Source organism: Cebus imitator, unplaced genomic scaffold (assembly GCF_001604975.1).
Source record: "Cebus imitator isolate Cc_AM_T3 unplaced genomic scaffold, Cebus_imitator-1.0 Scaffold97, whole genome shotgun sequence".
In the NCBI taxonomy this organism is placed as follows: domain Eukaryota; kingdom Metazoa; phylum Chordata; class Mammalia; order Primates; family Cebidae; genus Cebus; species Cebus imitator.
In genome coordinates, this window is record NW_016107412.1 from 514,982 (window position 1) to 541,444 (window position 26,463).

Genomic DNA, 26,463 nt, shown 5'->3' on the forward strand with positions numbered 1-26,463 from the left:
TGATAACTGTAAGGAGGGGCGGGTGGTATACAATGGAAGGGTGAACTGGTGATTGCCTTAACACAGAAGACTGGGGCTTCACCTTGAATAACTCAGCAGCTGTTTCTTCTCTCCATCTTTGTGAGCACCTCTCTACATGCAGAACTCTCAGCCAGGAGCCAGGGAGGCTATGAGGGAGATAGTTTCCACATTTAGGAACTAGAGTTCCTAAGGTGGGAGAGAAGAGGCATGTGTGTGTGTGACTCATCAGAAGTTCAATGTGGGGTGTGCTGAGGTCCAAAGGAACTGTCCAGCCCTTTAACTTAACTGCTCATATTTGTATCCCCAGCAATTAGGGTAGGACCTGGCATGCAAAAGGGACTTGGTGAATGTTTATCTAACAGGGACATGAGGGTGAAACTCCACAGGCCTGGAAACTCCCCAGAGGAGACAAGCCGCAATGTCCAGGTAGAAGGGAGTTGGGGAATGATGCAGCCCATGGTGGTATCCAACCATCCCCAAGGCCAACCTCCAGGCTTCCTTATTCCCATGTCCAGAGGCCTGCAGCTACATGTACTAATTTTGTGGAACCTGTTGCTTTGGATTCAATTTTGCAAACACCCACAGCCTTCTGGTTATGTAATGTCCAGAGTCAGTCCTGGCCAGTTGCCCTTGGCTGCCTAAGCTTGGTCATGAGACCAGCTTATGTCTTCAGATGGCCCTGGGGAGAGAAGAATGGGTGGGGGTGGGGACCCAGGAAGAGCAACAACAACCCAAAAAAACTCACTTTGCAACCTCTGGCAGCCAGCTTGGGAATGCCAAAGATTATTAGACCAAAGCAGAGGTTCAGAAAACACATGAACCTGCCTGGCCTGGAACAGTCTTCATTACAAGATACTTTGTGGTCAGTAGAGAGCTGAGCAAGAAATAGCTGAGAGGCAGCAGTTCCTAAGCCCACCCAGTTTCCTTCCTACCATCAGGGCCTGGAGATCAGGGTGACCAGAAGCCCTTCCTGTGGGCAGAATGTCCCATTTCTCCTTGCTGGTGTCAGGCCAGCCATTGGGGGTTGTTTAGAGACCAAACAACATTTGCTAGCCCATCACTTCGGAATACACACTCACACTCCCAGACTGGTGGGCTCAGCGTTTCCATTCACCATCCTTCACCTGAGCTCATGAATCATGGTGCTGGGAATTAGATGTAAAATCCCTCGTCCTACTTCTGACAGAGGTTCAAAGAAGAAATGACTTGCCCAGAGCCATGCATTTAATTAAGGGCAGATCTAATCCCCAAGCTGAGGTATCAGAATTCCTTCCCAATCCTGTGTTCTTTATATGGCTCCCAAATCTCCCTGCTATCTTACTTTAATCATCAGTCACCATCTCATGCCTTTTATTCACTCTGACCTCCCTACAGTCAGGTATTAGGATCCATAGAACTGGTCAGTGCCCTTCTATCCAGAGAGGCCACTGGAATCTGCTTGTCTCTAGGTACCAGCCTGCAAGTCAGAGAAGATACACGCTAGAAGTAGAAGTAATACTCTGTCCATCTATCCTCTCATGGCTCCCTCCTACCCTCTCTCTGTGCTTAGTACTTTGCTATGAGCTGGAGATACAAAGATAATACTGGTTATAATTATGATAAGACTCTGCATAAGTAACACTTACTGAGCATTTGCTATGTGCCAGACATTCTGCTAGGCCTTTGGATAGATCGGCCCTTATACTAACACTGTAAAATAGATAACACTTTGTCCTCTATTTGACAAGTGAGGCAACTGAGACCTGGGAGGTCATATAACGGTTAAGATCATATGGCTAGAAAGTGGCAAACCCTAGCAAAACTATAGGGTCTTTGCCTATAAGGAGATAACACAGTATGGAGCAGCAGGCTGATTTCATCATTCCTACCCACTTTGGGGTAGATAAATGCCCCTCCATTTGCATTTAGTTCCCCACGGAGCAAAAAGAGGTCAGCTTGGATTTGTTGGTTTATCATCCAGCAGTGTAGGGCTGGACTTGTAACATCCTGCAAAGGGTGTATCAGAAAAATCTTTGTAGGAGGGAAGGGGGAGAGGTCACAGAGGCAAGCCTGCATGAATTTTGGCACTGGTCCCCGGGAGGCTTTGTTATAGTGGATTAGAGAGTCTACCTTAAGAGAGTCAGACGGGGTGAGCAAGGGCTCCCTTAGAGCAGGACTAAAGGAACTTGGAGAACCTGAGACTCCGAGCTGTCCTGTCTGACCTCTGTCTTCTCTCACTGATGAAATGCGGGCAGACCATCTCCATCTGCTAACACTGAAGCCTCTGACCCAACTCTCAGGAACAATTTCAGTATGCAGAGACCTGTGATGTGTGTGTGGGAGGGAGCAAGGGTGTCAGAATGTTGAGAGAGCTTATTGCAAACCCAAACTTGGAGATTAGCTGGGGCTGAGGCCCTGGGCTGTGGGGTGAATGTATAAGTTTCCAGAACTGGTCGTTCTAAGCTGTGGGGACCTTATCTCCCCATCAGGACCATGAGAAACTCGTCCACTGTGCCAGGAGTTATTGTTTGTGTAGTGGAGACATGCTCTCTGGCTGGCTGCAGGGGACAGAATGTGGGGGACATTATGTCCCAGCTGGTCCTGGTAGGGTCCCATGGGGAAACCCGCTGCTAATGTGCTTTGCATGTCCTGACTGTAGGCAGAGCAGACCTCCGGGGACTTCCTTCCTTTAGTGGTTTGTCTAATCAAATGAGCAATAGCAGGGTCTTGCCTTTGAAGCTCCATCTGGAAGCATCTTTGACCCCCAGCCCACAGGAAACCATTCTTCTTGCAATGCCTGTGGTGCTTCCTGGTATAGGACTCTCATCTAGCCCTTTGCAGAGACTGGCTCAGTTTCCACATTCTCTGCCTGTCCTGCTAGACAACCTGCTTTGTAGGAGAAAGATCATGCCCCTGGTATCTTGGTCGGTCTGTAAATAAGAAGTTGTGGGTTTAAATGAGTCCATGATGTAAACCAGCATCCACAACAATGTTGATCTTCGGTAGGCATGCAAGACATAGTTGGCATCATTGTGGCAACTCGTGCTGTCAATGTAAAGACCAGACATTTTACAAGAAATATGCAAATGTCCCCAGTCTCAGAAACTTCATTTTTACTTTATTTGTCCCTTCACTCCAAGGGAAGCTAACTTCTTGGAACTTTGTGTGGATGCTACCAAGAAGAAGGGCCCAAAGGCATGTAGAACCCAGCTGAAAAAGAACAACCCACTTATGTCTGAAGTTCTAAACCAGCTTTAACTACTCGTTAAGAGATGAGGAAGGGTCTTAGGAGGAAGGGGATCAAACTCTTTCCTCCTCTCCTTATGAATTTCACTGTAACTGGTTCTAAGCTAACTTTTATTGAATGTTGTATGCTATTCTAAATCATTTGCTTCTCTCAAACACCCTATGGAGTAAGCATTTTGACCCATTTTACAGATGAAAAAACTGAGGCCCAAAGAGGTTAAGCAACTTTCCAAGTGGCTAATAGGTGGCAGAAAAGATTCAAGATTCAAACTCTAGCTGTCAGTCTCCAAAACCTGAATTTACCATTCATCTCCATGGCATTGGTTTGGATTAGATTATCTCTAACATCTTTTCCAGCTCTGAGATTCTAGGATTCTCTGATGTCAGGACATTCTAAACCTATTATAACTCTCCTAAATTTGTCAGACCAATTCTAGATCTCTACGATTACAGACATGATACTTTTAGAATCAGTATTTAAATCAAGGTAGGATTATTATTTAGGAAACGCAACTAAGTGAGTAGAATCTACCTTTGCCATGTTGTTCTTTTCAGAATTGACCCTAAAACAGGGCTATGTTTGTCAGAGCCAGTTATTTGTAATGTATCAAAATTTCGACTCTAGGGAAATGCTAGGGGTTAAAATGCACATTCCTTCAAACTTCAAAGTAGCTGCGGTGCCAAGCTGATTTTCAAGAGTTGAGTTCTTACTGAGCAGTTCAAGTGACCAGGACTGTAACCAGGGGCTTCATTTTCACCCACAAAGCAGTAGGGCAGTCAAGGGGAAAGACTGACGCAGAGAAACAAGGTTCCAGTGGGCTGGGTCCAAAAGACCTAGAGCGAGTGCTTAGTTGAAACATCTGCCAAAACCTCAAGGAACACCCACACAAAAATAAGTTGCTCAGCACAGAAATCAGAGTAGGGGATGTTCTTCGAAGGCCATACTCCATGGCAGGCATATAGCAGCATGCTTAAACATGGTTCCTATTAAGGCTAGAGAGGCACCATTCACTTCGAGGAAATCATCATCGTGACTCTACCCACCCCACGCCCCCACGGCATAACTGAATGCTGAGTGTGGACAGCCCTTCTTCCAGCACTTGGCTGCATTTCTTTGCTCAGTTGGAAGCCTTGCGGGGGAGAAGAGGGGTTCAGACGGAAGACCATCTGAGTCCATCAGAACAATGTGTGCTTTTAACAAGGCAGGGGCGCCCAAACTTAGTAGGTCCAACAGACCAAGTTAAGATGTTAAGGTCTTGTGGATCACCTACCCTCGCCAACCAGTCACCTAAAAGATGAGAAAACGCTAGCTCACAGGCCAAATGAGAGGCATTTAGATGAGGCACCAATGAAGTGATGTCTGGCTTCGTATTAATTACAAGTAAATTAATAACACATGCCAGGAACCAAAGTAGAGACATTTTCCTATTATAAACCCTCGAGACAAGCCCAGAGACCACCAGTGGTCCAGGGCCTGTATACTCTAAGAACTGAGGGGATAACAAGACTGTGCAACACCTTGGTACTCCACCCACCCTTCCCAGATCCCACAGTTCAAAGCATCGCCTTGGCACACTGGACCTGTGTAATACTCGTGGACTTGACCTGGAATCACAAAGCGAACTCAGCTTCTGTTGCATTCACCCCAGTGACTGGGAGTACACACCAATGAAGGAGGAATAGTGGCCATAAATGGAAATAGCTTTTGCCTACTTCTGGGACCTTCCTAGGCTTCTGAGGGTGTCTTGGAAGCCAGTCTAAGATAATGGGTAAGAGCATGGACTCTGAAAGCAGGTTCCTCTACTTAGAATCCTAGCTCTGCCATTTCCCAATTGTATGGCCTTAACAAGTTACTTAGCCTGCCTGTGACTCAGGCTCCTCATCCATAAAGTGGGCATAATAGTTCCTACCTCATAGGGTTGTCATGGGGATTTGTGGGCTAATATTAAAGGAGGTTTCTCAACCTCAGTACTATTGACATTTGGGGCCAGATAATTCTTTGTTCTGGGGGCTGCCCTGAGTACTGTGGGATGTTTAGCAACCTCCCTGCCCTCTACTAACTGTTCTGACAACCAACAGTGTCTCCAGACATTACCAAATGTTCCAAATATTTCCTAGAGGGCAAAATTGCCTCTAGTTGGGAACCACAGTACTAGATCATGTCGTAGATAAAAATAGGCAAATATCAGCAATTTCATACAGTTAAGTCTAATAATTATACGTGTTTAACAGTTAAAAATCTGTGAACTTTGTAGATATGTTATGTGCTTCATCTGGGATAAAGGAACCCAATGCTTTCATCAGATGTTCAGAAGAATAAAAAACATGGAGAATTCTAGCCTGAGTTCAACGTTCACCAGTCAAACAGAATTTCTATAAAGTGGTGTTCATAATACATCCCTCACAGGGCCCTTGTAAGGATACCGCAAGGGAATGTGAGTGAGAATGTTTTTGTATGCTGGAAAGTGTCACAGAGATATCATGAGAACGCTGGCTGCCTTCATGGGACTTAGGTCTTGAGGCTGACAAAGAAAAAGGACCCTCGTCACAGCTACGTCTCTGCATTTCTGAAAAAGTGCTGGGATGTGAGAATTGTGTAGCTAAAGAAGTGTTGTGGGGCAGCTGGAGTGGAGGGTGTGGCTGGCTGCACAGGAAAGTTTCTCTGTGAAGGCACTAACCTGGCTAGACAAGAAGATCAGTGGCTTCATCTGGGGTCAAGGGGGCCCTGGGGTGGGTAGATGAATGACCAGCCACTTGACAGCTGAATAGGGGAGCAAGCTTCCCTCAGACCCAATGTCAGCAAGCCTTCTGGGTGCTGAGCCTCCTCTCATGTGTTCCTTTTATTTTATTGATACATAATAAATGTACATATTTGGGGAGTACATGTGGTATTTTGATATATTTAAAAATGTATAGTAATCAAATAGGGCTATTCATAACCTTAAACATTTATCTTTATTCTGGGAACACCTGAATTATCCTCTACCAGCTATTTTGAGATATACAATAAGTTATTGTTTACTGTAGTCATTCTACTGATTTGTTGAACACTGGGTCTTACTTATTCTGCCTACTTGTATTTTTGTACCCATTAATTGGGTCTCTTTCCCCCACTTCCTGCTACTTTTCCTGCCTTTGGTAACCACTAATCCACTGTCTATCTTCATGAGATTTACTTTCTTAGCTCCCACATATGAGTGAGAACATGGTATATTTGTCTTTCTGTGCCTGGCTTGTTTCATTTAGCAAAGTGATCTCCAGCTCCAGTGGTGTTGCCACGAATGACAAGATTTCATTCTTTTCTATGGATGAATAATATTCCATTGGGTACAGACGCCAGATTTTGTTTATCCATTCATCTGTTAATGGGCACTTAGGTTGATTTCATATCTTGGCTATTGTGAAATTGCTGTGGTAAACATGGGAGTACAGACACCTCTTCCATATTCAGATTTCCTTTCCTTTGGATATATACCCAGCAGTGGGATTGTGGATCATATGGGTGTCCAAATTGGAAAGGAAGAAGTCATGATGTTCCTTTTGCCCACAGATGTACCGAGGCTTCACCAAGATGCCCCACGTGCAGTACATCCACACAGAGGCTTCTGAGAGTCTCTGTGGCCTTAAGCTGGAGGTCAACAAGTACCAGTACCTGCTGACAGGTAATGGCCAACTCTAGCTTCTAGGCCAGAGTTTGGCCAAGATCCACTGTTTCTTGACTTCAGAAGAACACAGGAGTAGTTGACTCATTGGATGTCTAGCAAATTGTAAGGAGTCTCTAATGTTGAATCCATCCTACTTACTCAGTGCTAAGAGCTTGAGGCTCCTACACCTAGGCTGGACTTTGGAATTAGCTCCACAACTCACCTTGTGGAGGAATCTACTAATTTGTAGTTTCTCAACTTTACTGTGAATAAAAAGGATTGTCTGTTCCTCTCCACCTCACAGTCAACCTGATAGGCCTGTCTTTGAAAGGTATTCATCTTTAGGCAGTCAGTGTAGTAAAGGAGAAAACAAAAACAAAAAATCATTAAAAAGGGAGTAAAGAGTTGGTCTCTAGTCCTAGCTCCAGTATTTAATGGGCTTGGGACCTTTGGCAAATCACTTTACTGGGGAGGAGGGCAAAATAAAATCATGGGTCTGAGAAGTACCCAGTCACAGTGCCTGGGCTAAGTGGGAACATAGTAGGTGGGAATTCTTTCCTGGTTAGACTCTGGACAAAACAACCCTCTCCTTGTTTTCTTCTTCCCTCCTGTAGGTCGTGTCTATGATGGCAAGATGTACACAGGGCTGTGCAACTTTGTGGAGAGGTGGGACCAGCTCACCCTCTCCCAGCGCAAGGGGCTGAACTATCGGTACCATCTGGGCTGTAACTGCAAGGTAAGCCCTGGAGTCACTAGGGGAAGGAAGGGAGGTGCTGACTTGCAGCCCCAGAAACATCAGCTCCCAATGTGCTGGGCACCGGGCCCTCGTGCTGGGAAGGCTGTGCCAATGTTAAGCCAGGGAAGAGGGGCAGGTCTGAGCAGACATGGCAAGGAATGTTGCTCCCAGGTGGGGCAGTGAGGAAGGCGGGTAGGGAGGAATGCCTTTCTGCTGTAATCGGCTGCCTCCATGATGACTACTTGGAAGCTGTTGGAGAAAGAGGGCACTTGAGTCCCTTGCCCCACCTGGCAGTTCAAGGCTGTAGGTATAGGATCCTGACACTGGCAGGTTCTGCCAAGTGGTTTCAAGTGGCTCACCCTGGTAGCTGACTCATCGGTAACCCCACCCCAGGTGGGCAAACAGGCCCAGGACTGCAGATATCAGGTGTTACAGAAGGTCTCTCTTCAACCAGGCCCACCCCCTGGCTTAAGTATAGGGGGCCAAGGCACAGCCTTCCTGCTGTGGGAGGGAGTTGAGCCATTCTCTCACTTAATCTTCAAAACAACCCTGTGTGGTTTTAATTACTATGATCTCCATTTTGTAGATGAGAGCTCAGAGAACTTAGGTAACTGGCCCTAGGTCACACAGCTCACTGAATCTGGTTTCCAACCTAGGGCAGCTAGAAAGTATATGCTCTAGCCTTTCTAATTCCTTAATTCCCTTAAACAACTGGGTCTCCCATCTATTTGAGATGAAAAAGCCTTTTCAATGGTCTAATCCTGCTACTTACTGGCTGTGTGACCTGCAGCCTCAGTTTCTTTATCTGTAAAAAGGGAGATAAAACTGTTATGAAAATTAAAGAGAATAATATAAAAGCACTTAGCAGAATGTCTGTTAGATAGTAGGTGCTTAACAAATGTTTGCTAGTGCTATTTATATTATTATCACTGAGGGACTGATGTGGCTAGCTTCCCCTGCAGTGGTCCCAGGGTCTGAATCCAGGCTCAGTAGCCTCAGGCCTGGGCATATCATGGAGTCTATCAACTGCTGGCTGTTATCTAATTGCAGATCAAGTCCTGCTACTACCTGCCTTGCTTTGTGACTTCCAAGAACGAGTGTCTCTGGACCGACATGCTCTCCAATTTCGGCTACCCTGGCTACCAGTCCAAACACTATGCCTGCATCCGGCAGAAGGGAGGCTACTGCAGCTGGTACCGAGGATGGGCCCCCCCGGACAAAAGCATCATCAATGCCACAGACCCCTGAACGCCAGACCCTGCCCCACCTCACTTCCCTCCCTTCCCGCTGAGCTTCCCTCGGACACTAACTCTTCCCAGATGATGACAATGAAATTAGTGCCTGTTTTCTTGCAAATTTAGCACTTGGAACACTTAAAGAAAGGTCTATGCTGTCATATGGGGTTTAGTGAGAACTATCCTCCTGACCCCACCCTGCCCCTTTTTGGTTTTGACATCACTCATTTCCACCTGGGAATATCTGGTGCCATGCCAGAAAGAATGAGGAACCTGTATTCCTCTTCTTCGTGATAATATAATCTCTATTTTTTTAGGAAAACAGAAATCGAAAAACTATTCCATTTGGGCATTGTAATTCCCACCCCTTTTTCTCCTTCCCCACCTCAACATCTCCCAGACCCTCCTCTCTTTGCCCTTCTCCTCCAATACATTAAGGACACAGACATGCAAGTTGCTGAAAGGCCAACCATTTCAGGATAAGTCAAAGGCAGCAAGCAGATAGACTTAAGGTGTGTGAAAGATCTTATACACCAGGAGCTGCCACTGCATGTCCCAACCAGACTGTTTCTGTCTGTGTCTGCATGTGAGAGTGAGGGAGGGAGGGAAGAAACTATAAGAGAGTCGGAGATGATGCAGCACACACACAATTTCCCAGTCCAGTGATGCTTGGGTTGACCAGATGTTCCTGAGTCTGGAGCAAGCACTCAGGCCAGAATAACAGAGCTTTCTTAGTTGGTGAAGACTTAAACATCTGCCTGAGGTCAGGAGGCAATCTGCCTGCTTTGTACAAAAGCTCAGGTGAAAGACTGAGATGAATGTCTTTCCTCTCCCTGCCTCCCACCAGATTTCCTCCTAGAAAACTCTTTGGTAGATTTGGCCGGGAGCTTGCCTTTATGTAAATTGGAGACCTACACACAGCATACACTACCCACAGATATAGCCAAGTAGACTTGGGTAGAGGATATTATTTCCAGAATAATGTTTAGCTCACCTAGGGGGATATGTTTGTATACACATTTGCATATACCCACAAGGGGACATAAGCTAATTTTTTTTACAGGACACAGAATTCTGTTCAATGCTGTTAAATATGCCAATAGTTTAATCTCTTCTATTTTGTTGTTATTGCTTGTTTGAAGAAAATCATGACATTCCAAGTTGACATTTTTTTTTTCATTTTAATTAAAATTTGAAATTCTGAACACCCTCAGCACCCTCTCTTCCCTATCACAGGTCATTTGACCTCTGTCCGTCTCCTTTTCCCTGCTTCATATTTGGGGGCCTTCCTTTAACTGCCTTCCTGGCTTGGCTCAGATGGCAGATGAGAGTGTAGTCAATGGCCTGGGCACAGGAGGGAGAGCTGCAGAGTGTCCTGTCTTGGCTGGAGGGACTCCCCTCCTGGGTGTGGAGACAGGCTGGTCCCCTTTCCCTAGCTCCCTGGTGGGTGAATGCCACCTCCTGAGATCCTCATCTCTTGGAATTAAAATTGTTGGTCACTGGGGAAGCCTGAGTCTGCAATCAGTTGTAGGGTTTCTGTTGTGTTGTTTTGAAGTAAAACTATAATATAAGTTCTCCTATTAAATAAAATTATTTTAAGTTTTAGTGTCAAAAATGAGATGCTGAGAGTAGGTGATAATGTATATTTTACAGAATGGGGAGTGGTAGGATGGTGACATTGAACATGATTGCTCTCTCTTTTTTCAGCTTATGGGTATTTATCTTCTATTAGTATTTGTATCTTCAGTTCATTCCACTTTAGGAAACAGAGCTGCCAATTGAAATAGGAGAAGAAAAAAAAAAGCAGCAGACAACACATTATAGTGTCTTGCACACACACAAATGCCCAGGCAAGGTGCTTGGCAGAACCCCAGATCGGGAAGACAGTACAGGCATTGGGTTTCCTTGGGATCAATTTCATTACCTTGTACCTTTCCCTTTGTGGTCATGCCATTTGGCAGGGGGGGAATGGGAGGCTTGGCCCTCTCTGTGAGGCAGTGTGAGCAGACGAAGCTGAGGCCAGCAGGTCAGTGGTTTTTAAGGGATGAGCCCAGACTTGATGTTTTGGGATTGTCCTTATTTTAACCTCAAAGTCTTGCATGGTGAGGCATGACTGACCAACCTACGCAAGCTCCCTCCCACAAGAGGACATCAATGTCTTCTCTGTGAGGCATCTGGCCATTCTCACTCCCTGGTGTGGTCAGCCCCTCTCACACAAGGAGGGACCTGGGTGAAGGCTGAGCGTGAGGCACCTGAAGTTTCCCTGCAGAGTCGATACACTAGCAGAACCACAGCCCCATCTGTTAGGCCTTGGTGAGAAGGCCCTGGACAAAGAAGGGTCTTTCGCAAAGCAATGTCAGAGGGCGGTTTTGAGCTTTCTATAAGCTATAGCTTTGTTTATTTCACCCGTTCACTTACTGTATAATTTAAAGTCATTTATGTAGCTGAGACACTTCTGTATTTCAATCATATCGTGAACATTTTATTTTGCTAAATCTTGTGTCATGTGTAGCGTGTAATATGTGTACATTGTGTTTAAGAGAAAAAAAAATGAAACCCACATGCCGCCATTTTCCTGAATCAAATTCTACAGTGGAATGGAAAGTAAAATACTTCTAGGCAAGCAGCTAGACTGGTGAATTGGAGAAACTAGAAGGAACTGAGACTCCTCCAGCCTCCTCCCTGTTGGAATCCCAATGGTTCCTGGAGTAGGAAAAAAAGTTTAAAGTACATTCATGTTCTTGTTCTATGTCACCTGGCCCTGGGGAGACTACCATTTACTTCACCCCAAGTTCTGTTATCCTTCCAGTTGGGAGGCCATGATTTTCCTAAGAATCCAGGGCCATGGGAGATACAATTCCAAGTTCTCATTGCCACGTTTGAGCATCTCTTCTGCCTTCCAATCAAGGAAGCTCCATGCCCAGGCTCTCACCTCTCAGGCCAGTGCTCTGCTCTGTCCAGGGCAGGTAATACTGAGAGACTCCTGTCTTTACCCTCCCCTAGTTCCAGACCTGCCTCATAGTGGCAACACGGTTCTTGAACAATTAAGGAAACAAATGACTTTTTGGAATAGCCCTGTCTAGGGGACACTGTGTCCCCCAGAAGACACTACCCTTCCGCGCCCAGACCTGTATCTTGCACGTGCTGACTGACAATCTGGACTACACCAAGATGGCACCCAAGTGTCTGGCTTCTGGCTACGTAAGGTAAACATGTCACTAGAGTATTTTTATCAGAGAGAAAATTCTAAAAATCTGATGGCAAACACAAAACAAAATGCGAGACAGTAGGGGAGGTACATGTGATAACAACTTCCAAACTGGTTCTTTGGAGGTGAGAGGAAGGGAAGAACTTTGAGAACAGTTTATGTTTTGGGGGTAGGGGCTTCTTAGATTCTCCCACCTACCGTTCCCTTTAGCCAGTCTGCTGTCCGGAAACCCAGAAGTGATGGAGAGAAACCAACTAGAGAAAACCCTGTCTAGAAGGAATGTATTTGTTGCTAAATTTTGTAGCACTGTTTACAGTTTTCCTCCATGTTATTTATGAATTTTATATTCCGTAAATGTATATTGTCTTGTAATATTGCATAATGTTCACTTTTTATAGTGTGTCCTTTATTCTAAACAGTAAAGTGGTTTTATTTCTATCACACATCTGCTGTCTTTTGCCTTGTTGTCTTTTCACTGCCACCGGGCGTTATGTACACAATAGCAGGCCTTGGAAGTCTGTCCCCGACTCCAGGCCTGGACCCATCCCTCCTGCCATGCACTTCTGCAGCCTGGTCCCACCCTGCTCTAGTCCTTTTCCCTTGCAGAAGGAATCTCAGGAGAGGTGCTCTGCCTTGACTTTGCTCCCTGATTCTATTGCTAGAGTCTTCCCTAGTTCTGCTGAATCTGGATCTATTAACATATTTGTATGTAATCACCTACTGGTGGTACACATATCCCCAGATTGGAGTCCTCACTCAGCCCTCCTTGTTTTCTTCCTAAGAATCCCAACCTGGTGGAAGTGGGGAGGGGTAGCCTGCAAACAGCAGTCCTTGCTGTCAATTGCCTGCTTGAAATTCCAAGTATGGCTTGGCCTAGTTGGGAACACCAGGAACTCATGAGGTCTCACGACAGCTGGTGACCTTTTCCCAGTGCTTATAACAACCTCCTTTCAGAGTTTACAGCAGGGCCTGTCCCTGTCAATGGGCTGGGCTGGCTGCAGACCCCTCACCCGACTTTCATCCCACCATTGACAATGTTCCAGGTTGTAGCTTTCACCCTTCTTTTAAAGCTACTCCTATCATATGCCAGGTGCAGCACTTTATACACAGGATCCCATGAAATCTCAACTACTCAGTGAGGTTGCTTCACCATTATCCATGGTTTTTACCTGAAGAAGTTGAGGCTCACAGAGATAAAGTCATTTTCCTGAGACCTAGTGTGTAGACAGAATGGGGATTCAAACTCAGGCTGGTTTGATAATGAACTCTGAATATTCTCCACTGTAAACCTGCATATAGTGGGGGAAATTCAGGGTTTGGGGATATGCTGGGTTTCACATGTGCCTTTCTTATCTCAACCAGCACATTCTGGATTCTGTGACTCTTGCCCAATCAGATGTCGGGGTAAGATCATCAACAGAAAATTCTGCTTGGTTAGACTGCTTCCTCCTGGAACCTGCAGTCCTACCCATCAGTGTCTCCAAACAGGGCTGTCTAGCCCAGCAGCCTGAGCTTGGATTCTACAAACAGCTGCAGTAAGTCCCCAGATGGGACTATGGGATGCCCTATTAATTATTCTGTTCCCAAAGACTCATTCCCTCCAAGGCCAAGTGCAGGGTCACGGCCTTGCATTCCTTTGGCCAGTTTAAGAAGACCACAAGCTATGCAAGCAGACGTGTTGCAGGCTGTTTCCTGCTGCTCAGAGTTCCCACACCCCCAACTTCTTCTGACTTGAGGTGGAGAATCCTTCACCTCATTCAAAAAGACATTCACCTCTTCCACCCAGGTATCCTCCAAATGGGAAGCTGTACCACATACTCTGAGCTAAGCCCTAACCGCTTCCCAGAGGAGATCTCAGGTGCATTCAGAAATTAGAAAGTGAAGAGGACGTGTAAGGAAACTGCCCTTCAACAATCAATGCAAATCAAATATTAATATTCCTGCTTTTTATTAAAATATGAGTTGAAATCAGGTTCCACAAAAGGCTCAAGTAAAACAATATCCAACCTTGAAAACATCTTTTACCTTTATAATCAGCCTCTGGCTCCAACATTCCAGCAAAAGTTGTCCCCTGATTTGCCGAAAATCTCCAATGTCCAAGGAATGTGGTCCACCTTTGTCATTTGCCCTACTGCCTGAATTTCACCTGGAGAGATGACTTTCCTTAGGAAAGCCAGATATTCCCACAGGACACTGTGGCTCTGCCTTAGAGTCTGCGTGGTCAGTGTACAACCCCTAGAGTCCACCTCCTCTGTCCAAAGGGACTGAGGACAAGACATCTGTTATTCATTCCACATCATGAAAAGAAACAGTAAAAAAGGGCACTCACCATTGGCTTATGGTTGGGGAAAAATGTTTGCTCCACAAGAGGGAACTTCTCAGGACCCAGGGAATGGAAGATCTTAATGAGTTGAGAGAACTAGGGTAGAAGAAGAGAGAACATTGATCAACCATTGTTACGCAGGATGGCAAAACCTCCCACTTGATCTGGGTCCTCAAGTATCTGACTATTCTAAGCTAAGCTTCAGTAGGTGCTCCCTGACTATGGGATAAGGGCTAGTTTCCTTGGCTGGACATTCATCCTCTCTATCATCTATATGTATCAACCCCTCCATTTCTGCCCAAGTCCTAGTAAGTAGGCAGAACACTGGGTTCAGCTCAACCATATTTAATGAGCACTTACTAGAACGTCAGCATTTCACACAAGATCCTTCTCCATGGTACCTGCTGATGTTCATGCCCTACTCCCTGCCTGCAATGCCTTCTTTCTAGAGAGGCAGCGCTGCATGGTAACTGATGATGTAGATGTGGATCCACTTTCCCTGAGTTCAAATTCTCGGTTTGCCACTTATTAGCTGTATGACCTGAGAAATCAATTCAGGTTTCTGAATTTCGGTTTCTTCACTTGTAAACTGGAGATAATGAGAGATCCAACCTCATAGGATTGTTGTAAGGAAGCAGCGTGTCAAAGGCAGTGCTGTGTCCACAGCAGTGCTAAAATGCTAGGTGTGGTTATTAGTATTTTCTCTGCTGTTGCAACCCCTCTCATTTCCAATAGCTCAAGCCCACTTGAGCTTCCCACTTCTCTCCTCCGGCTTCAACACTTGCTTGTTTTGCCAGGTATTAGTTATTGTCTCCAGAGCTCAAAGGTGAGCTCCATCACTATGCTTTATTACTGAGGCAACAAGCTGAACATGGAGGGTAGGCCAGAGGGAAGACAGCTGCAGGTGCATGACTGTGATACTAATGTCTTGCTGGAGGGAAGCATGGGGGGTGATGGGACCTGGAAGGGGGATCAGGATGATCCCCCGGAGCAGATGACATAAGAGGAGAATGGGCACTCCAGGTGTGCATTGAGACTAGTGTGTGCTGGAGACCCTCTGCTGCCATGCTGTGGCATCAGGTGTAGGTGATGATGAGAGATGAGGTCGAAGGGTGATCCATCACAGACTACCAGCCTTAAAGGCCTGACCAAAAAGCTTGGAATTCACCCAGAAGGTGAAGGAGAGTTTCTGGTGGATATAAGCAGAGAAGAGCCAATCAGATTCTGAACAAGATAAAGAAATCTACCGGAATCTGTGGTCCCATGCAGATGCCCAGTGGTTAAAGGAGGGGCCAACCTGACTTGGGGGTCACTCAATACTAAGAGCCTGGACACTGAGAACAGAGTAACTTAGGAAATTTCTGCATCAGCCCAGGATTGGTTGGCAAACCCTTGAGGTGTAGCCTTCAGATGCAGCACAACATGGAGTCAATATGGAGGGTTTAGGAGAACTCAGAACTATGGAAAATGATGTACGTGTGTGTGTGGGGAGGGGGGTTGGTCCCTCATTTTGCAGACAAGGAAACTGGAGTCCAGGAGGGAGAGTAATTCCACAGGTAAGCACATGAGTTTTGAAGAGGCGTAGCTCTACCACTTACTACTAGCTATGTGAGCCTCAGTTTCCTTATCTGTAAGATGGAGCTATTAGCAACTGCCACTCATAAGGGTGCTGAGGATTAAATGCAGTATGCATGTTAAGGGCTCAGGATAGTGCATGGTTAGTGCTGACAAATTGTGGTTGCTACTCTTGTGATGACTGTGGAAGAAGGTGGAGAAGGGCTATCTAGGATCCTTTCCTAACAGTGGCACTTGAAAATCTTGGATGCCATTGGCCAAAAAGCTCAGTTAGGGCAGAATGAGAAGGAGACCAGGGCCATGATGATAGTGGTAAAGTCTATCCATACTTATTAAATTAATGCATGTAGCCATTCAGTAAATACTGAGTGTCCCAACTGTGCATGGGACTTATTCCAGGTACCTAAGGCAGTGATAATTTTTATCACCTGTTGAGTGTATACTTTGTGCCAGCCACACTATAAGCACTTTATATCTATTACATCATAATCCTACCAGGAAGGCCCTATTATGATCACCACTTTCCAAATAAGGCAGCTAAGTTCAGAGAGGTTAAGGGAGTTGCTCACAGTAGCACAGCTCATAAGTGGAGAAGCCTGGACCTAAGAGTTTGGCTGCAGAGCTCACTCTCAACTACCACCCTATACCACCGGGTGATCACACAGACAGACAGCAAAACACCACAGAAAAGACAACTATGAGCTTCACAGAGCACATTCTACACACCCCTAACCTCCACACTACCTATCCTCTTTCCATCCTTTATCTTCCCCCTTGCCACTGATCATAGCACATATTGTATATTTGGCATATGTATTAAAGCATTACACATGCCCCTGCTCACTAGAATGTAAGATCCACAGGGCAGGAGTTTTGGTCTGATTTGCTCACTGCTACATTCCTAGGACTTAGGACAGTACCTGGAACAGAGTAAGTACCCAAGAAGTATTTGTTGCATGAATGAATAATTTCTAATCGGAGGAACAGATAATGCACAAATGAATGGATGCATTTATCATTCTAGGTGGAGATAAGCAGGAAAAAAATAAAGCAGGGTAAGGGATTTGAGAGTACTCAAGGGAGTGGAGGAGTGATATTTTTAGAACTAATTAACTAATTACCTTCCTTCCTTCCTCCCTCTCTCTCTTTCTTTCTCTCCTTCCTTCCCTCCTTCCTTCCTTCTTTCCTTCCTTCCTCCCTCCTTCCCTCCTTCCTCTTTCTTTCTTCTTTCTTTTCTTCCTTTTTCTTTCTCTCTCCCTTCCTTCCTTCCTTCCCTCCCTCCCTCCCTTCCTTCCTTTCTTTACTTCTTTCCTTCTCTCTCTCTCTTTCTCTCTTTCTTCTTCGCTCCTCTTACCCAAACTGGAGTTCAATATTCAATGCCACAATCTCAGCTCATTGCAACCTTCACCTCCCAGGCTCAAGAGATTCTCCTGCCTCAGCCTCCTGAGTAGCTGGGATTACAGACAGGTTCATGTCACCACACCCAGCTAATTTTTAGTATTTTTAGTAGAAAAAGGGTTTCACCATGTTAGCCAGGCTGGTCTCAAACTCCCAATCTCAGGTGATCCACCCACCTCAGCCTCCCAAAGTGCTGGGATTACAGGCGTCAGCCACTGCACCCAGTCAAGAAGTCTTTCTTTTAGGTAACATTTGGATGGAAACTCAAATAAATCAAATGAATGACTGAAACTAATGAATAAAAGAAGAGAATTTAAACGTTGCGTGTTGGGGAGAGATGGCTTAAGTTTTGGCTTTACCACTCACTGGGCAAGTTGCTTAACCAGCCTGAAGCTGAGCTTCTGTCTTTGTAAAATGAAGGAATAACACTCACTTCACATGAGAGCGACAGAATGAGTGCCAGGTAGCATAGTTTTCTGGGACATAGTAAGTGCTCAATAAATGGTATCTGCTGTTAACAACAATAATGACAGAATGTTCATAAAACAATATGTGCATCTTTATGACTAATATTATTATAATAATACTGTATCATATGTTACATAACATGTTTTATTATATAATAGTACATATTGTCACTGTATTATAGATTATATATTACACAGATCAATTATTACATATATAATATCATGTCATATATTACATGTAACATATACCACCTACTATATATAAATGCGTATGTATTTATTATAAATATTCTTATAACATATTATTAATATAATAATTGTTAGGCAACAATTACAACAAGAGCCCTGAGATCCAAGTTTAATTTAGTGGCTTAAGTAAGAATGTTTACTACTGAGGCCTCCATGCTAGGGAATGGGCTCATCACAGGACGGGAAGCCACCCACTGCCTCCCAGATCCCTCCAGGTCAGCCTGACCTATCACCTACCACCCAGGGCTTGCTGCAGAAGTTGTAGACAGAGTAGAGAGAGTTGACAGCAGGCAGTCCTCCATACTGCAGGCCGATGACCAGGCTGCGGTAGTCTTCCCCCAGGGCCATGCTATAGGCGTGCTGACGGACCAGGATGAAGTCTGGCTTGAAGGATCTGCTGAGAGAGCCAACAGCAGTGTTACCACACTGGGGCATTGATGAAACACCACGGTGTCCAGCCACAGCTTGCTGGGGATAACAATCACTTGCAAGTGGGCAGCTTAGTTCAGAAGGGGGAGGGGGAGGGGGATGGGGGGTCAGATGCAAAGGCACAGCTACTCCATTATAAAACCAAAGGGCTGGAAACATACATGTTCTCTCTTTCTCTCTCACTCTTTTCTTTTCTTTTTTTTTTTTTTGTTTTTTTGAGACGGAGTTTCGCTCTTGTTGCCCTTGCAATGGCAAGATCTCAGCTCACCACAACCTTCGCCTTGTGGGCTTAAGCAATTCTCCTGCCTCACCCTCCCGAGTAGCTGGGATTACAAGTGCCTACCACCATGCCTGACTAATTTTGTATTTTTAGTAGAGAAAGGGTTTCTCCATGTTGGTCAGGCTGGTGTCAAACTCCCAGCTTCAGGTGATCTGCCTGCCTCGGCCTCCCAAAGTGCTGGGATTACAGGTGTGAACCACCACGCCCGGCCTCTCTCTCTCTTTTTTTAAAGGCTTTTTCCTAAATTCCCTACATTGAACATCTATTTCATTTGCAATCAGAAAAAAATATATCAAATAACTTAGTGAATCAACTGAAATTTTGCAAGGTACCATGCACTCTACTGAATGTATTATCCATGGTGAGGGCAACTGCCCTGGGAGGTGGATGTTGTCGTCAACTCCATCACACAAACGAGCACTCTGAGGCTCAGGAAGACTAAGTCACTTGTTCAAAAAGATATGCTGCAGAGAGGCAGCAGGGCTGGGTCTGTGTAGCCTTATAGCTCCAGGTGTTGTTCCTGCAGATCTCAAAACAAATGACCTGTCTTATGTTTTTTCAAGTAGCAACCTCTCGAAAGCAGCAAGAGTACCAATGTGATGGCCAAGTCCATGCCAGGCTGTTGCTAGGTCCCTTTAGAGATAGGATCCTGAGGAGTGCTCACAAACAGACCCAGGTAAAGGTCTGAACCATGTCCCCATTTTATAGATTGGAACACTGCAGCCCAGGGAACTTTCCTGAATCACAAAGCTTGGGAGCAGGAGAGCAGCATTTGAACTCAGGTCATCTGGCTCCAAGTCCACGTGCTTTTTAATCCATCATAGGGCCCCAGGAGGATGCACACATTGTTTGATTCCACTGCCAAAGATCAAACTATTTTTGGATTCCTAACTTCTAAGTCATATAAAAAAATCAGTCTCACTGTAGGAATGAGGTTGATATTCAAAACGGTATGACAGTATGCGTATCACTCTGTGGCTATGGTTAGAGCTAGAGTCTTGGAATTACAGGAACAGAGTGTTGGAAGGAGGAATGCAGGGAGAGTGTGGGTGTCTCTGACAGGTGATAGGGGGCACTTACTGCTCTCTATTTTGTAGACACAGGGTCTGGCTATGTTGCCCAGGCTGGGGCAGTAGGGAATACTTATAACCATTTGCTGCTTTTATCTGATTTCAAAAGTAATACATATTCCTTGTGTAAAACAAAACAAAAATTCATTGGAATATCAAAAAAATTAAACAAAGTACCCATAATTTTACCATGCAGAGAAAATTCCTAACAACCTTGGTATACACATTTTTGATCCAATGATCAATTTCAATATATATAATATGTATTCACATTCATAGTTGCTTTATACTTTCTATTAATTATGATTTTGATGTTTTCCACATAATAGCATCATACAAATATTTTCTCTACTACCAAAAATATCTTCCAAAATATAATTTTTAATTTCTACACATAGTTCACTGAATGATATATCACAATTAAGTCAACCAATCATCTACTATTATCAGGTAGACTATTTCTAATATTTTACATACAAATAAGTGCCATCATTTTAAACTATTTTCATAAGAAAGATCCTAAGAAGTAGGACTAATGGATTAAAGGGTATAAGCTTTTTTTAAGATACCCAAAAAAGTGTCCCCTTTTTAAGATACATCTCACAAATTGTTTATGAGAGTGTCCATCTCATTACAGCCTCACCAGCACTGCAGTTTTTGAAAAAATATTTTTTTCAATTTGACAAGAGAATTTCCCCCAAAAGACACCCTGTATCCTGCTATTGTTTTAGTTTGCATGTCTCTGATTCTAGTGAAATTAAATACATTTCATTAACCATCTGCATTTCCTTTTCTGTAAAAATTTGTTGACGTCCTTCTCCATTCAAAACAAAATAGGGCCTCTGGTTTCACATTGAGGTGAGTTCTGTGTATTAAGGACACTGCCCTTTATCCATCATGTGTGGCAATGCTTTTACTAGATGCTTGCTTGTGTGTGTGTTTTTTAAATGGTTGTGCATCTTAAAAAACAATACCTAAATACATTGTCCATGGCCCTGGTTCTGACCATGAGACATCCACTCTTCCTTGGTAGCATGGGTTCCATCACAGACAACAGTGGCACCGAATGTGGTACTCACTAGGGATAATCCCATCCTTCTCCATGAGGAAATAAAAAAACTCCTGCTGACTAGCCTCCTATTTCCTTCCCTGTTGCTAGGAATTCATAAGAGGGACATAGGAAAAACAAAAAACACAAAACCTGACTATCTGGAAAAGGAGGATGCCCTTCCAAGAGGAGAATCCCATGGCTTGTTTTGGGATGCCCCAACTCTGGCTCCAGATATTATGGTGCACTCTCTCCAGGACTTCTGAAACTCACCTCTAAATCAGAACCTTTATGATTCCTCAAAATAAAAGTAGCAGACAGTTCCTCATTGTCTTTATGGATTTGGATATCTACCTCAAGATCCCACATTCGAAGTGCTCTTTCAAAATTATCCATCACTCTCCTGCTTCAAAAGGCTTCTCTCTCTCTGACAAGAGATCCTTAGCTCCTTATCGTGGCTACAAGGTCCCACATAGGTTGGCCCCTACCTGAGATGCCATCCTCATTTTCTTTTCTTTTTTAAAAAATTATTATTTTAGAGACAGGGTCTCACTCTGTTGCCCAGGCTGGAATGCAGTGGTGTCATCACACTCACTGCAGCCTCAAACTCCTGGGCTCAAGCGATCCTCCCCCAACAGCCTCCTAAGTAGCTTGGACTACAGGTAAGCACCACCACATCCAGCTAATTTTTTTTTTTTTTTTTTTTTTTTTTGTAGAGACAAGATTTTGCTATGCTACCCAGCTGGTCTTGAACTTCTGAGCCTAAGTAATCCTCCTGCCTCAGGTTCCCAAAGTGTTGGAATTACAGGCATGAGCCACCCTGCCCAGCCTTCTGTCCTCATTTTCTGTCTTTCTTCCTCCCTCAAAGCCACATGAGCCACACTGACCACCTTCCCTTCCTTCAATTCCCTAGATGCTCTCCTCCCACACTGCGTGTAGCCACCTCAACCTCAAAGCTACTGTTCTATCTACTCTAACAAAATTTGCCCCAACCCTCATTTTGCCCTATTTTCTTTATTCATGGCTCTTTGATAATTTTATTTCTCCTGTTTGTTTAGTTGCTTAACTGTCTAGCTCTCTTCCCTAAAGATGTCAGCTCAATGTGAACAGAGGACCTGACTGTCTTGGACAAAATAGACCTTAAAAGTATTTTTAAATGAATGATTCCATTAATGAATGCATAATATGAACACATGAATCAATGAATGAACATGATATGAAATGGCTATTGGAAAGGGGAGGGATCACTTTCCTTGTAGTCCTAGAGAAGAGAACTAGACTGACAGACAAAGTAGCCAGGAGACAGCAAGTAGCCCCTCATAACTATAGGGTTGCCTTAAAAGGTAACAAATTCCACATTTTTGGAGGTATGTTAACACCACGAAGAAGTTCATAACTCCAGGGAATTCAAGTTGGCCACCATGACCTCTTAAGAGTTTCATATCTAACATGTGAAAAATAAGCACTTTCCATGCACAATATATCAGGCCAAACCAGGCATGTGTTATAGTTTGAATTCTGCCATTCACTGCTACAGAATGCATATAGTGCTTCTTGAAAGACTAGGGTATGATGGATTTGCAATGAATATAGAGTAATTACTGACTTGAGCTGGGTAACCTGTGGCATTCAGTTCCTCCCTCTCTGTACCCAGCACCCCAGGTTCTCCATCTGGCCAGGGAGTGGCCCACTCCTGCAGTCACCCCAACATTTAAGGTGGTGACCTCTAGTAGTTACCAAGCCCTGACAGTGGGCCAAGCACTCTGGCAGAGGTTGGAGAACCCAAGATGACAGGGACGATTCCTGATTTTAAGAAACTCACAACCCAGGAGGAGTTGGGTGCAATGTGCCCTAAGCATTTGTTAAATTAACAAAGGAGTGAGTGAGTGAGTGAGTGAGTGAAATAACCGAGGCATGTACAAGGTGCTAAGGTAGTCCAAAGGATGTATTCAACTCTGTTAAGGGATGAGTGTGAGTGAATGTGTACTGGAAGCCTTGGTCTTAAATGCCAAGGTTTGTCAAGTGGGTCAGGTTTGGAGAGTATTCTAGGCCGGAGGGAAGGCACCCACCTGTGACTGAATGAATGGGCCTTCATAGTTGGGGGTATAATGGACTGCGCTGGTTTTTGTTTTACCTGCTCTGCCTCCTTCCTTTTCTAGAAACAGAGCCCATGGGGAAATCCTCTCTGATCACAGAACCATATTTCCCTTGGCTGTAGCTGGTCTAATGACAGAACCCCTGATGTAAAATGGGCCTGTGAGAACATTCTCAGGGATGTCGTATCTAACCTCTGTAAGACAGGAGTGGCCAACTACATTGAAGTAGTGTAAGCTGGGCTGATGGAGACCATTTTCTTGTTACATGAAGAAATCCCATTTGTAGCAAAAGTGCCAGCTGGGAACAGAGATAAGGAGGGAGGCAAGACATCTGCCAACATTAGAAAAGCCGTCTGGATGCGGTGGCTCATGCTTATAATCCCAGCACTTTGGGAAGCCAAGGCAGATGGATCACTTGAAGCCAGGAGTTCGAGATCAGCCTGGCCAATGTGGCAAATCCCGATCTCTACAAAAATTTTTTTAAAAATTAGCTGAGCATAGTGGTGTACACCTGTAATCCCAGCTACTTGGGAGGCTGGAGCATGAGAATTGCTTGAACCAGGGAGGCAGAGGTTGCAGTGAGCTGAGATCATGCCACTGTACTCCAGCCTGAGCAACAGAGAGAGAATCTGTCTCCCAAAAAAAAAAAAAGAAGGAAAAGAAATTCCACAACTCTTTAAGCCCCTTCCTTCCCTTCCTGTTGCAGAGCCCCACTGAGCCCAAGATCCGGGTCTCTCGTGCCTGGGCGAGACCTCCTTTAATCTCACACAAACTGGCACATACTGGCCGCAAGTTGTAGCGGGGTTTTCTTGTAATTTCAGCTTTAACCTTAATATGAACTATAATATTTTGGTTCCTGATCCCAAGTCTTTCTCAGAAATGGCTGTTGGCACTTAAGAGGAAATCAAGTACAAGAAATAATTAATGGTAAAGATGGGACAGGTGATGCGTCACAGAGGGATTACTGCATGCTTCTGGCAGCGTCAAAAAGCTGGAGGCCAGAGGTGAAGTGACTCTTAACCATTGGAGAAGTGTAATAATTCCCTCAAATATGCAGAGGCCTGTGGTGGCAAGAACAGCTCTTAGCTGGGCTTTGCCTGGGACCTAAGTTAATGAGCAGAAGCCTCATTATTCTCAGTCACTTGACCACCATTTCGTAACTGCCCCCTGGTCCCCAAGAGCCAAGTTGGCAAAGGGTGATGTTCATGCTGGTTTTGTTCACATGCTGAGACCCATCTCACCCAGAGCTGATCCCAGCCAGGCCTGGGACGGCTCCAGACTTTCTGACATCCATGTCAAATGGCAGAGAGACTTCTCGCTTTCTCTTAACTGTCTCCACACTCTCCATAACACTCCACCTTGGAAAATTCAACCTTGGGTATCAAATCTGGGGGAAGGGGACAAAGGGAACTGAGTAAACCAGCGAATGAGGAGGGGGAATCAAAACACCGAAACAAGCTCCATGCTCCTGCAGGCTTAGGGTACCGCTATTGTGCTACAAGGATAAAGCCGAGAAAATGTGCATGCTTTGCAGATGGAGGGGTTTGAATCAGCCATATGGAAGGATTTTGGGAATTAGTGATGCTTCCCGTCAGCCTGAGGACTGCAAGAAATTAGTCCAGGCCAAAAAGAAATTAGGTGGCAACCAACCAAGAATCTGGTGAGGAGCAGACAACAGGATGCAGCAGGGAGGGCTGTGGGGCTCTCACGGCAGCTGCCAGATGCACACCGGTGGGGAAGGGGCCTGGTGGGGTTTATGGACAGCCTGGCTCTCTGTTGAATCTGGGAGCCCTCTTTGTAAAGTGCTAGAAGGTTAATAAAACACAGACATCAGTTGCTGGAGGAAGAAAGCTTCCTTGTCTCTTGTTTTAGCCTCAGAATCCTGCTATCTTTATCCTGGTCTCTTCCTTCCCTGTCATTCCAGAGACTAAGTCCTTAAATCTCTGAACTTGCTCTATCCTCTTCCTCCTGGTCACCCTGGAAACCTCACATATTGTGGATTGAACTGTGTCCCTAAGAAGATACGTTGAGGTCCTAAGTGCTGATACCTGTGACTGCGATCTCATTTGGAAATAGGGTTTTGCAGATGTAATCAAGTTAAGATGAGGTCATACTGGAGGAGAGTGAACCCTAATCCAGTGACTGATGTCTTTAGGAGAAGAGGGAAATTTGGAAATAGACACAAACAGAGGAAGAGAATGCCATATGATGAGGAAGTCAGACACTGAAGTGATGTGTCTACAATATGGGAATTCCACGGATTGCTGGTGACCTTCAGAAACTAGGGAGTGGCAAGGAAGGATCCTCCTCCAGAGCCTTCGGAGGGAGCATGGCATGGGAGTCTTGATTTCAGATGTCTAGTCCCCAGGGTTATGGGAGAATGAATTTCTATGATTTAAGCCATCCATGGTGGTGGTGCTTTATTGTAGCAGCCTCAGGAAACCAATACACGGCACATCCCCACTATTCCCTTTTCTAGTATCTTTCAGGGCTTTCTGGCTTCCTTTGTTCTGGCGTATACCCATGCATAGCTCCATTCCCCACTTCCTAAAACAACAACCCTAACTTAGTCTGTTTGGGCTGCTAGAACAAAGTACTGTAGACTGGGTGACTTATAAACAACAGAAATTAATTTCTTACATTCTGGAGGCTAGGAAGTCCAACATCAAGGCATCAGCAGATTTGGTATCTGGTGAGGTTCCCTACCTAGCACCTCCTCGTTGGGTCCTTATATGGCAGAAGGGGCAAGGCAGCTCTCTGGGATCTGGGGTCTTTTTTTTTTGAGACGGAGTCTCGTACTGTACTGTCACCTGGGTTGGACTGCAGTGGCATAATCTCGGCTCACTGCAACGTCTGCCTCCCGAGTTTAAGCGATTCTCCTGCCTCAGCCTCCCAAGTAGCTGGGATTACAGGTGCCTGCTATCATGCCCAGCTAATTTTTTGTATTTTTAGTAGAGATAGGGTTTCACCATGTTGGCCAGGCTGGTCTTGAACTCCCGACCTCGTGATTCACCCACCTCAGCTTCCCAAAGTGCTGGGATTACAGGCGTAAGCCACTGCGCCTGGCCTCTGGGGTCCCTTTTGAAGGTCACAAATCCCATTCATAAGGGCTGCCCATTCATGAGGGCTGTACCCTCATGACCTAATCACCTCCCAATAGCCCCACCTCCTAATCACATTGGGGGTTAGGATTCAACATAAATTTTTTGGGGGACACACATATTCAAACCATAGCAAACCTCAACAATAAGAAAATTTTCACTTCTAGGTTCCAAATGGACTGGCAGTTAAATCACATTCATATTTACATAAAAGAAGGAATAAGTCAACAAATGGATAAATGCATGGAGGTTTGTTTGGATGGATGTTCATCAAAATGCTAACCTGGTTGTTTGAAGAGTGACATGGGAAATGGGAATGATTACATTCTTTTTTTTTTTTTTTTTTTTTTTTTTTTTT

The 26,463-nt window shown here is 44.9% G+C and overlaps 2 protein-coding genes across 6 annotated transcripts in view; one reads left to right on the forward strand and one right to left on the reverse strand.

Moving 5' to 3' along the window:
• TIMP3 (TIMP metallopeptidase inhibitor 3) overlaps positions 1 to 9,996 on the forward strand; it is a 54,676-nt gene extending 44,680 nt beyond the window's left edge. Inside the window, exons 3-5 of the mRNA XM_017536352.2 lie at positions 6,797 to 6,908; positions 7,505 to 7,626; positions 8,677 to 9,996. Coding sequence (XP_017391841.1) covers positions 6,797 to 6,908; positions 7,505 to 7,626; positions 8,677 to 8,874 — 432 coding nt within the window. The 3' untranslated portion in view covers positions 8,875 to 9,996. The remainder of the gene's footprint in view (positions 1 to 6,796; positions 6,909 to 7,504; positions 7,627 to 8,676) is intronic.
• Positions 1 to 26,463, reverse strand: part of SYN3 (synapsin III) — a 493,419-nt gene that overhangs the window by 304,000 nt on the left and 162,956 nt on the right. For 4 of the 5 annotated variants that reach the window (XM_017536347.2, XM_017536345.2, XM_037741268.1 and 1 more), the window contains exons 5-6: positions 18,319 to 18,478; positions 14,399 to 14,488 (exon numbers count right to left, since the gene is read on the reverse strand). In XM_017536347.2, coding sequence (XP_017391836.1) covers positions 14,399 to 14,488; positions 18,319 to 18,478 — 250 coding nt within the window. The remainder of the gene's footprint in view (positions 1 to 14,398; positions 14,489 to 18,318; positions 18,479 to 26,463) is intronic. The other variant, XM_017536348.2, reaches the window with a different exon arrangement.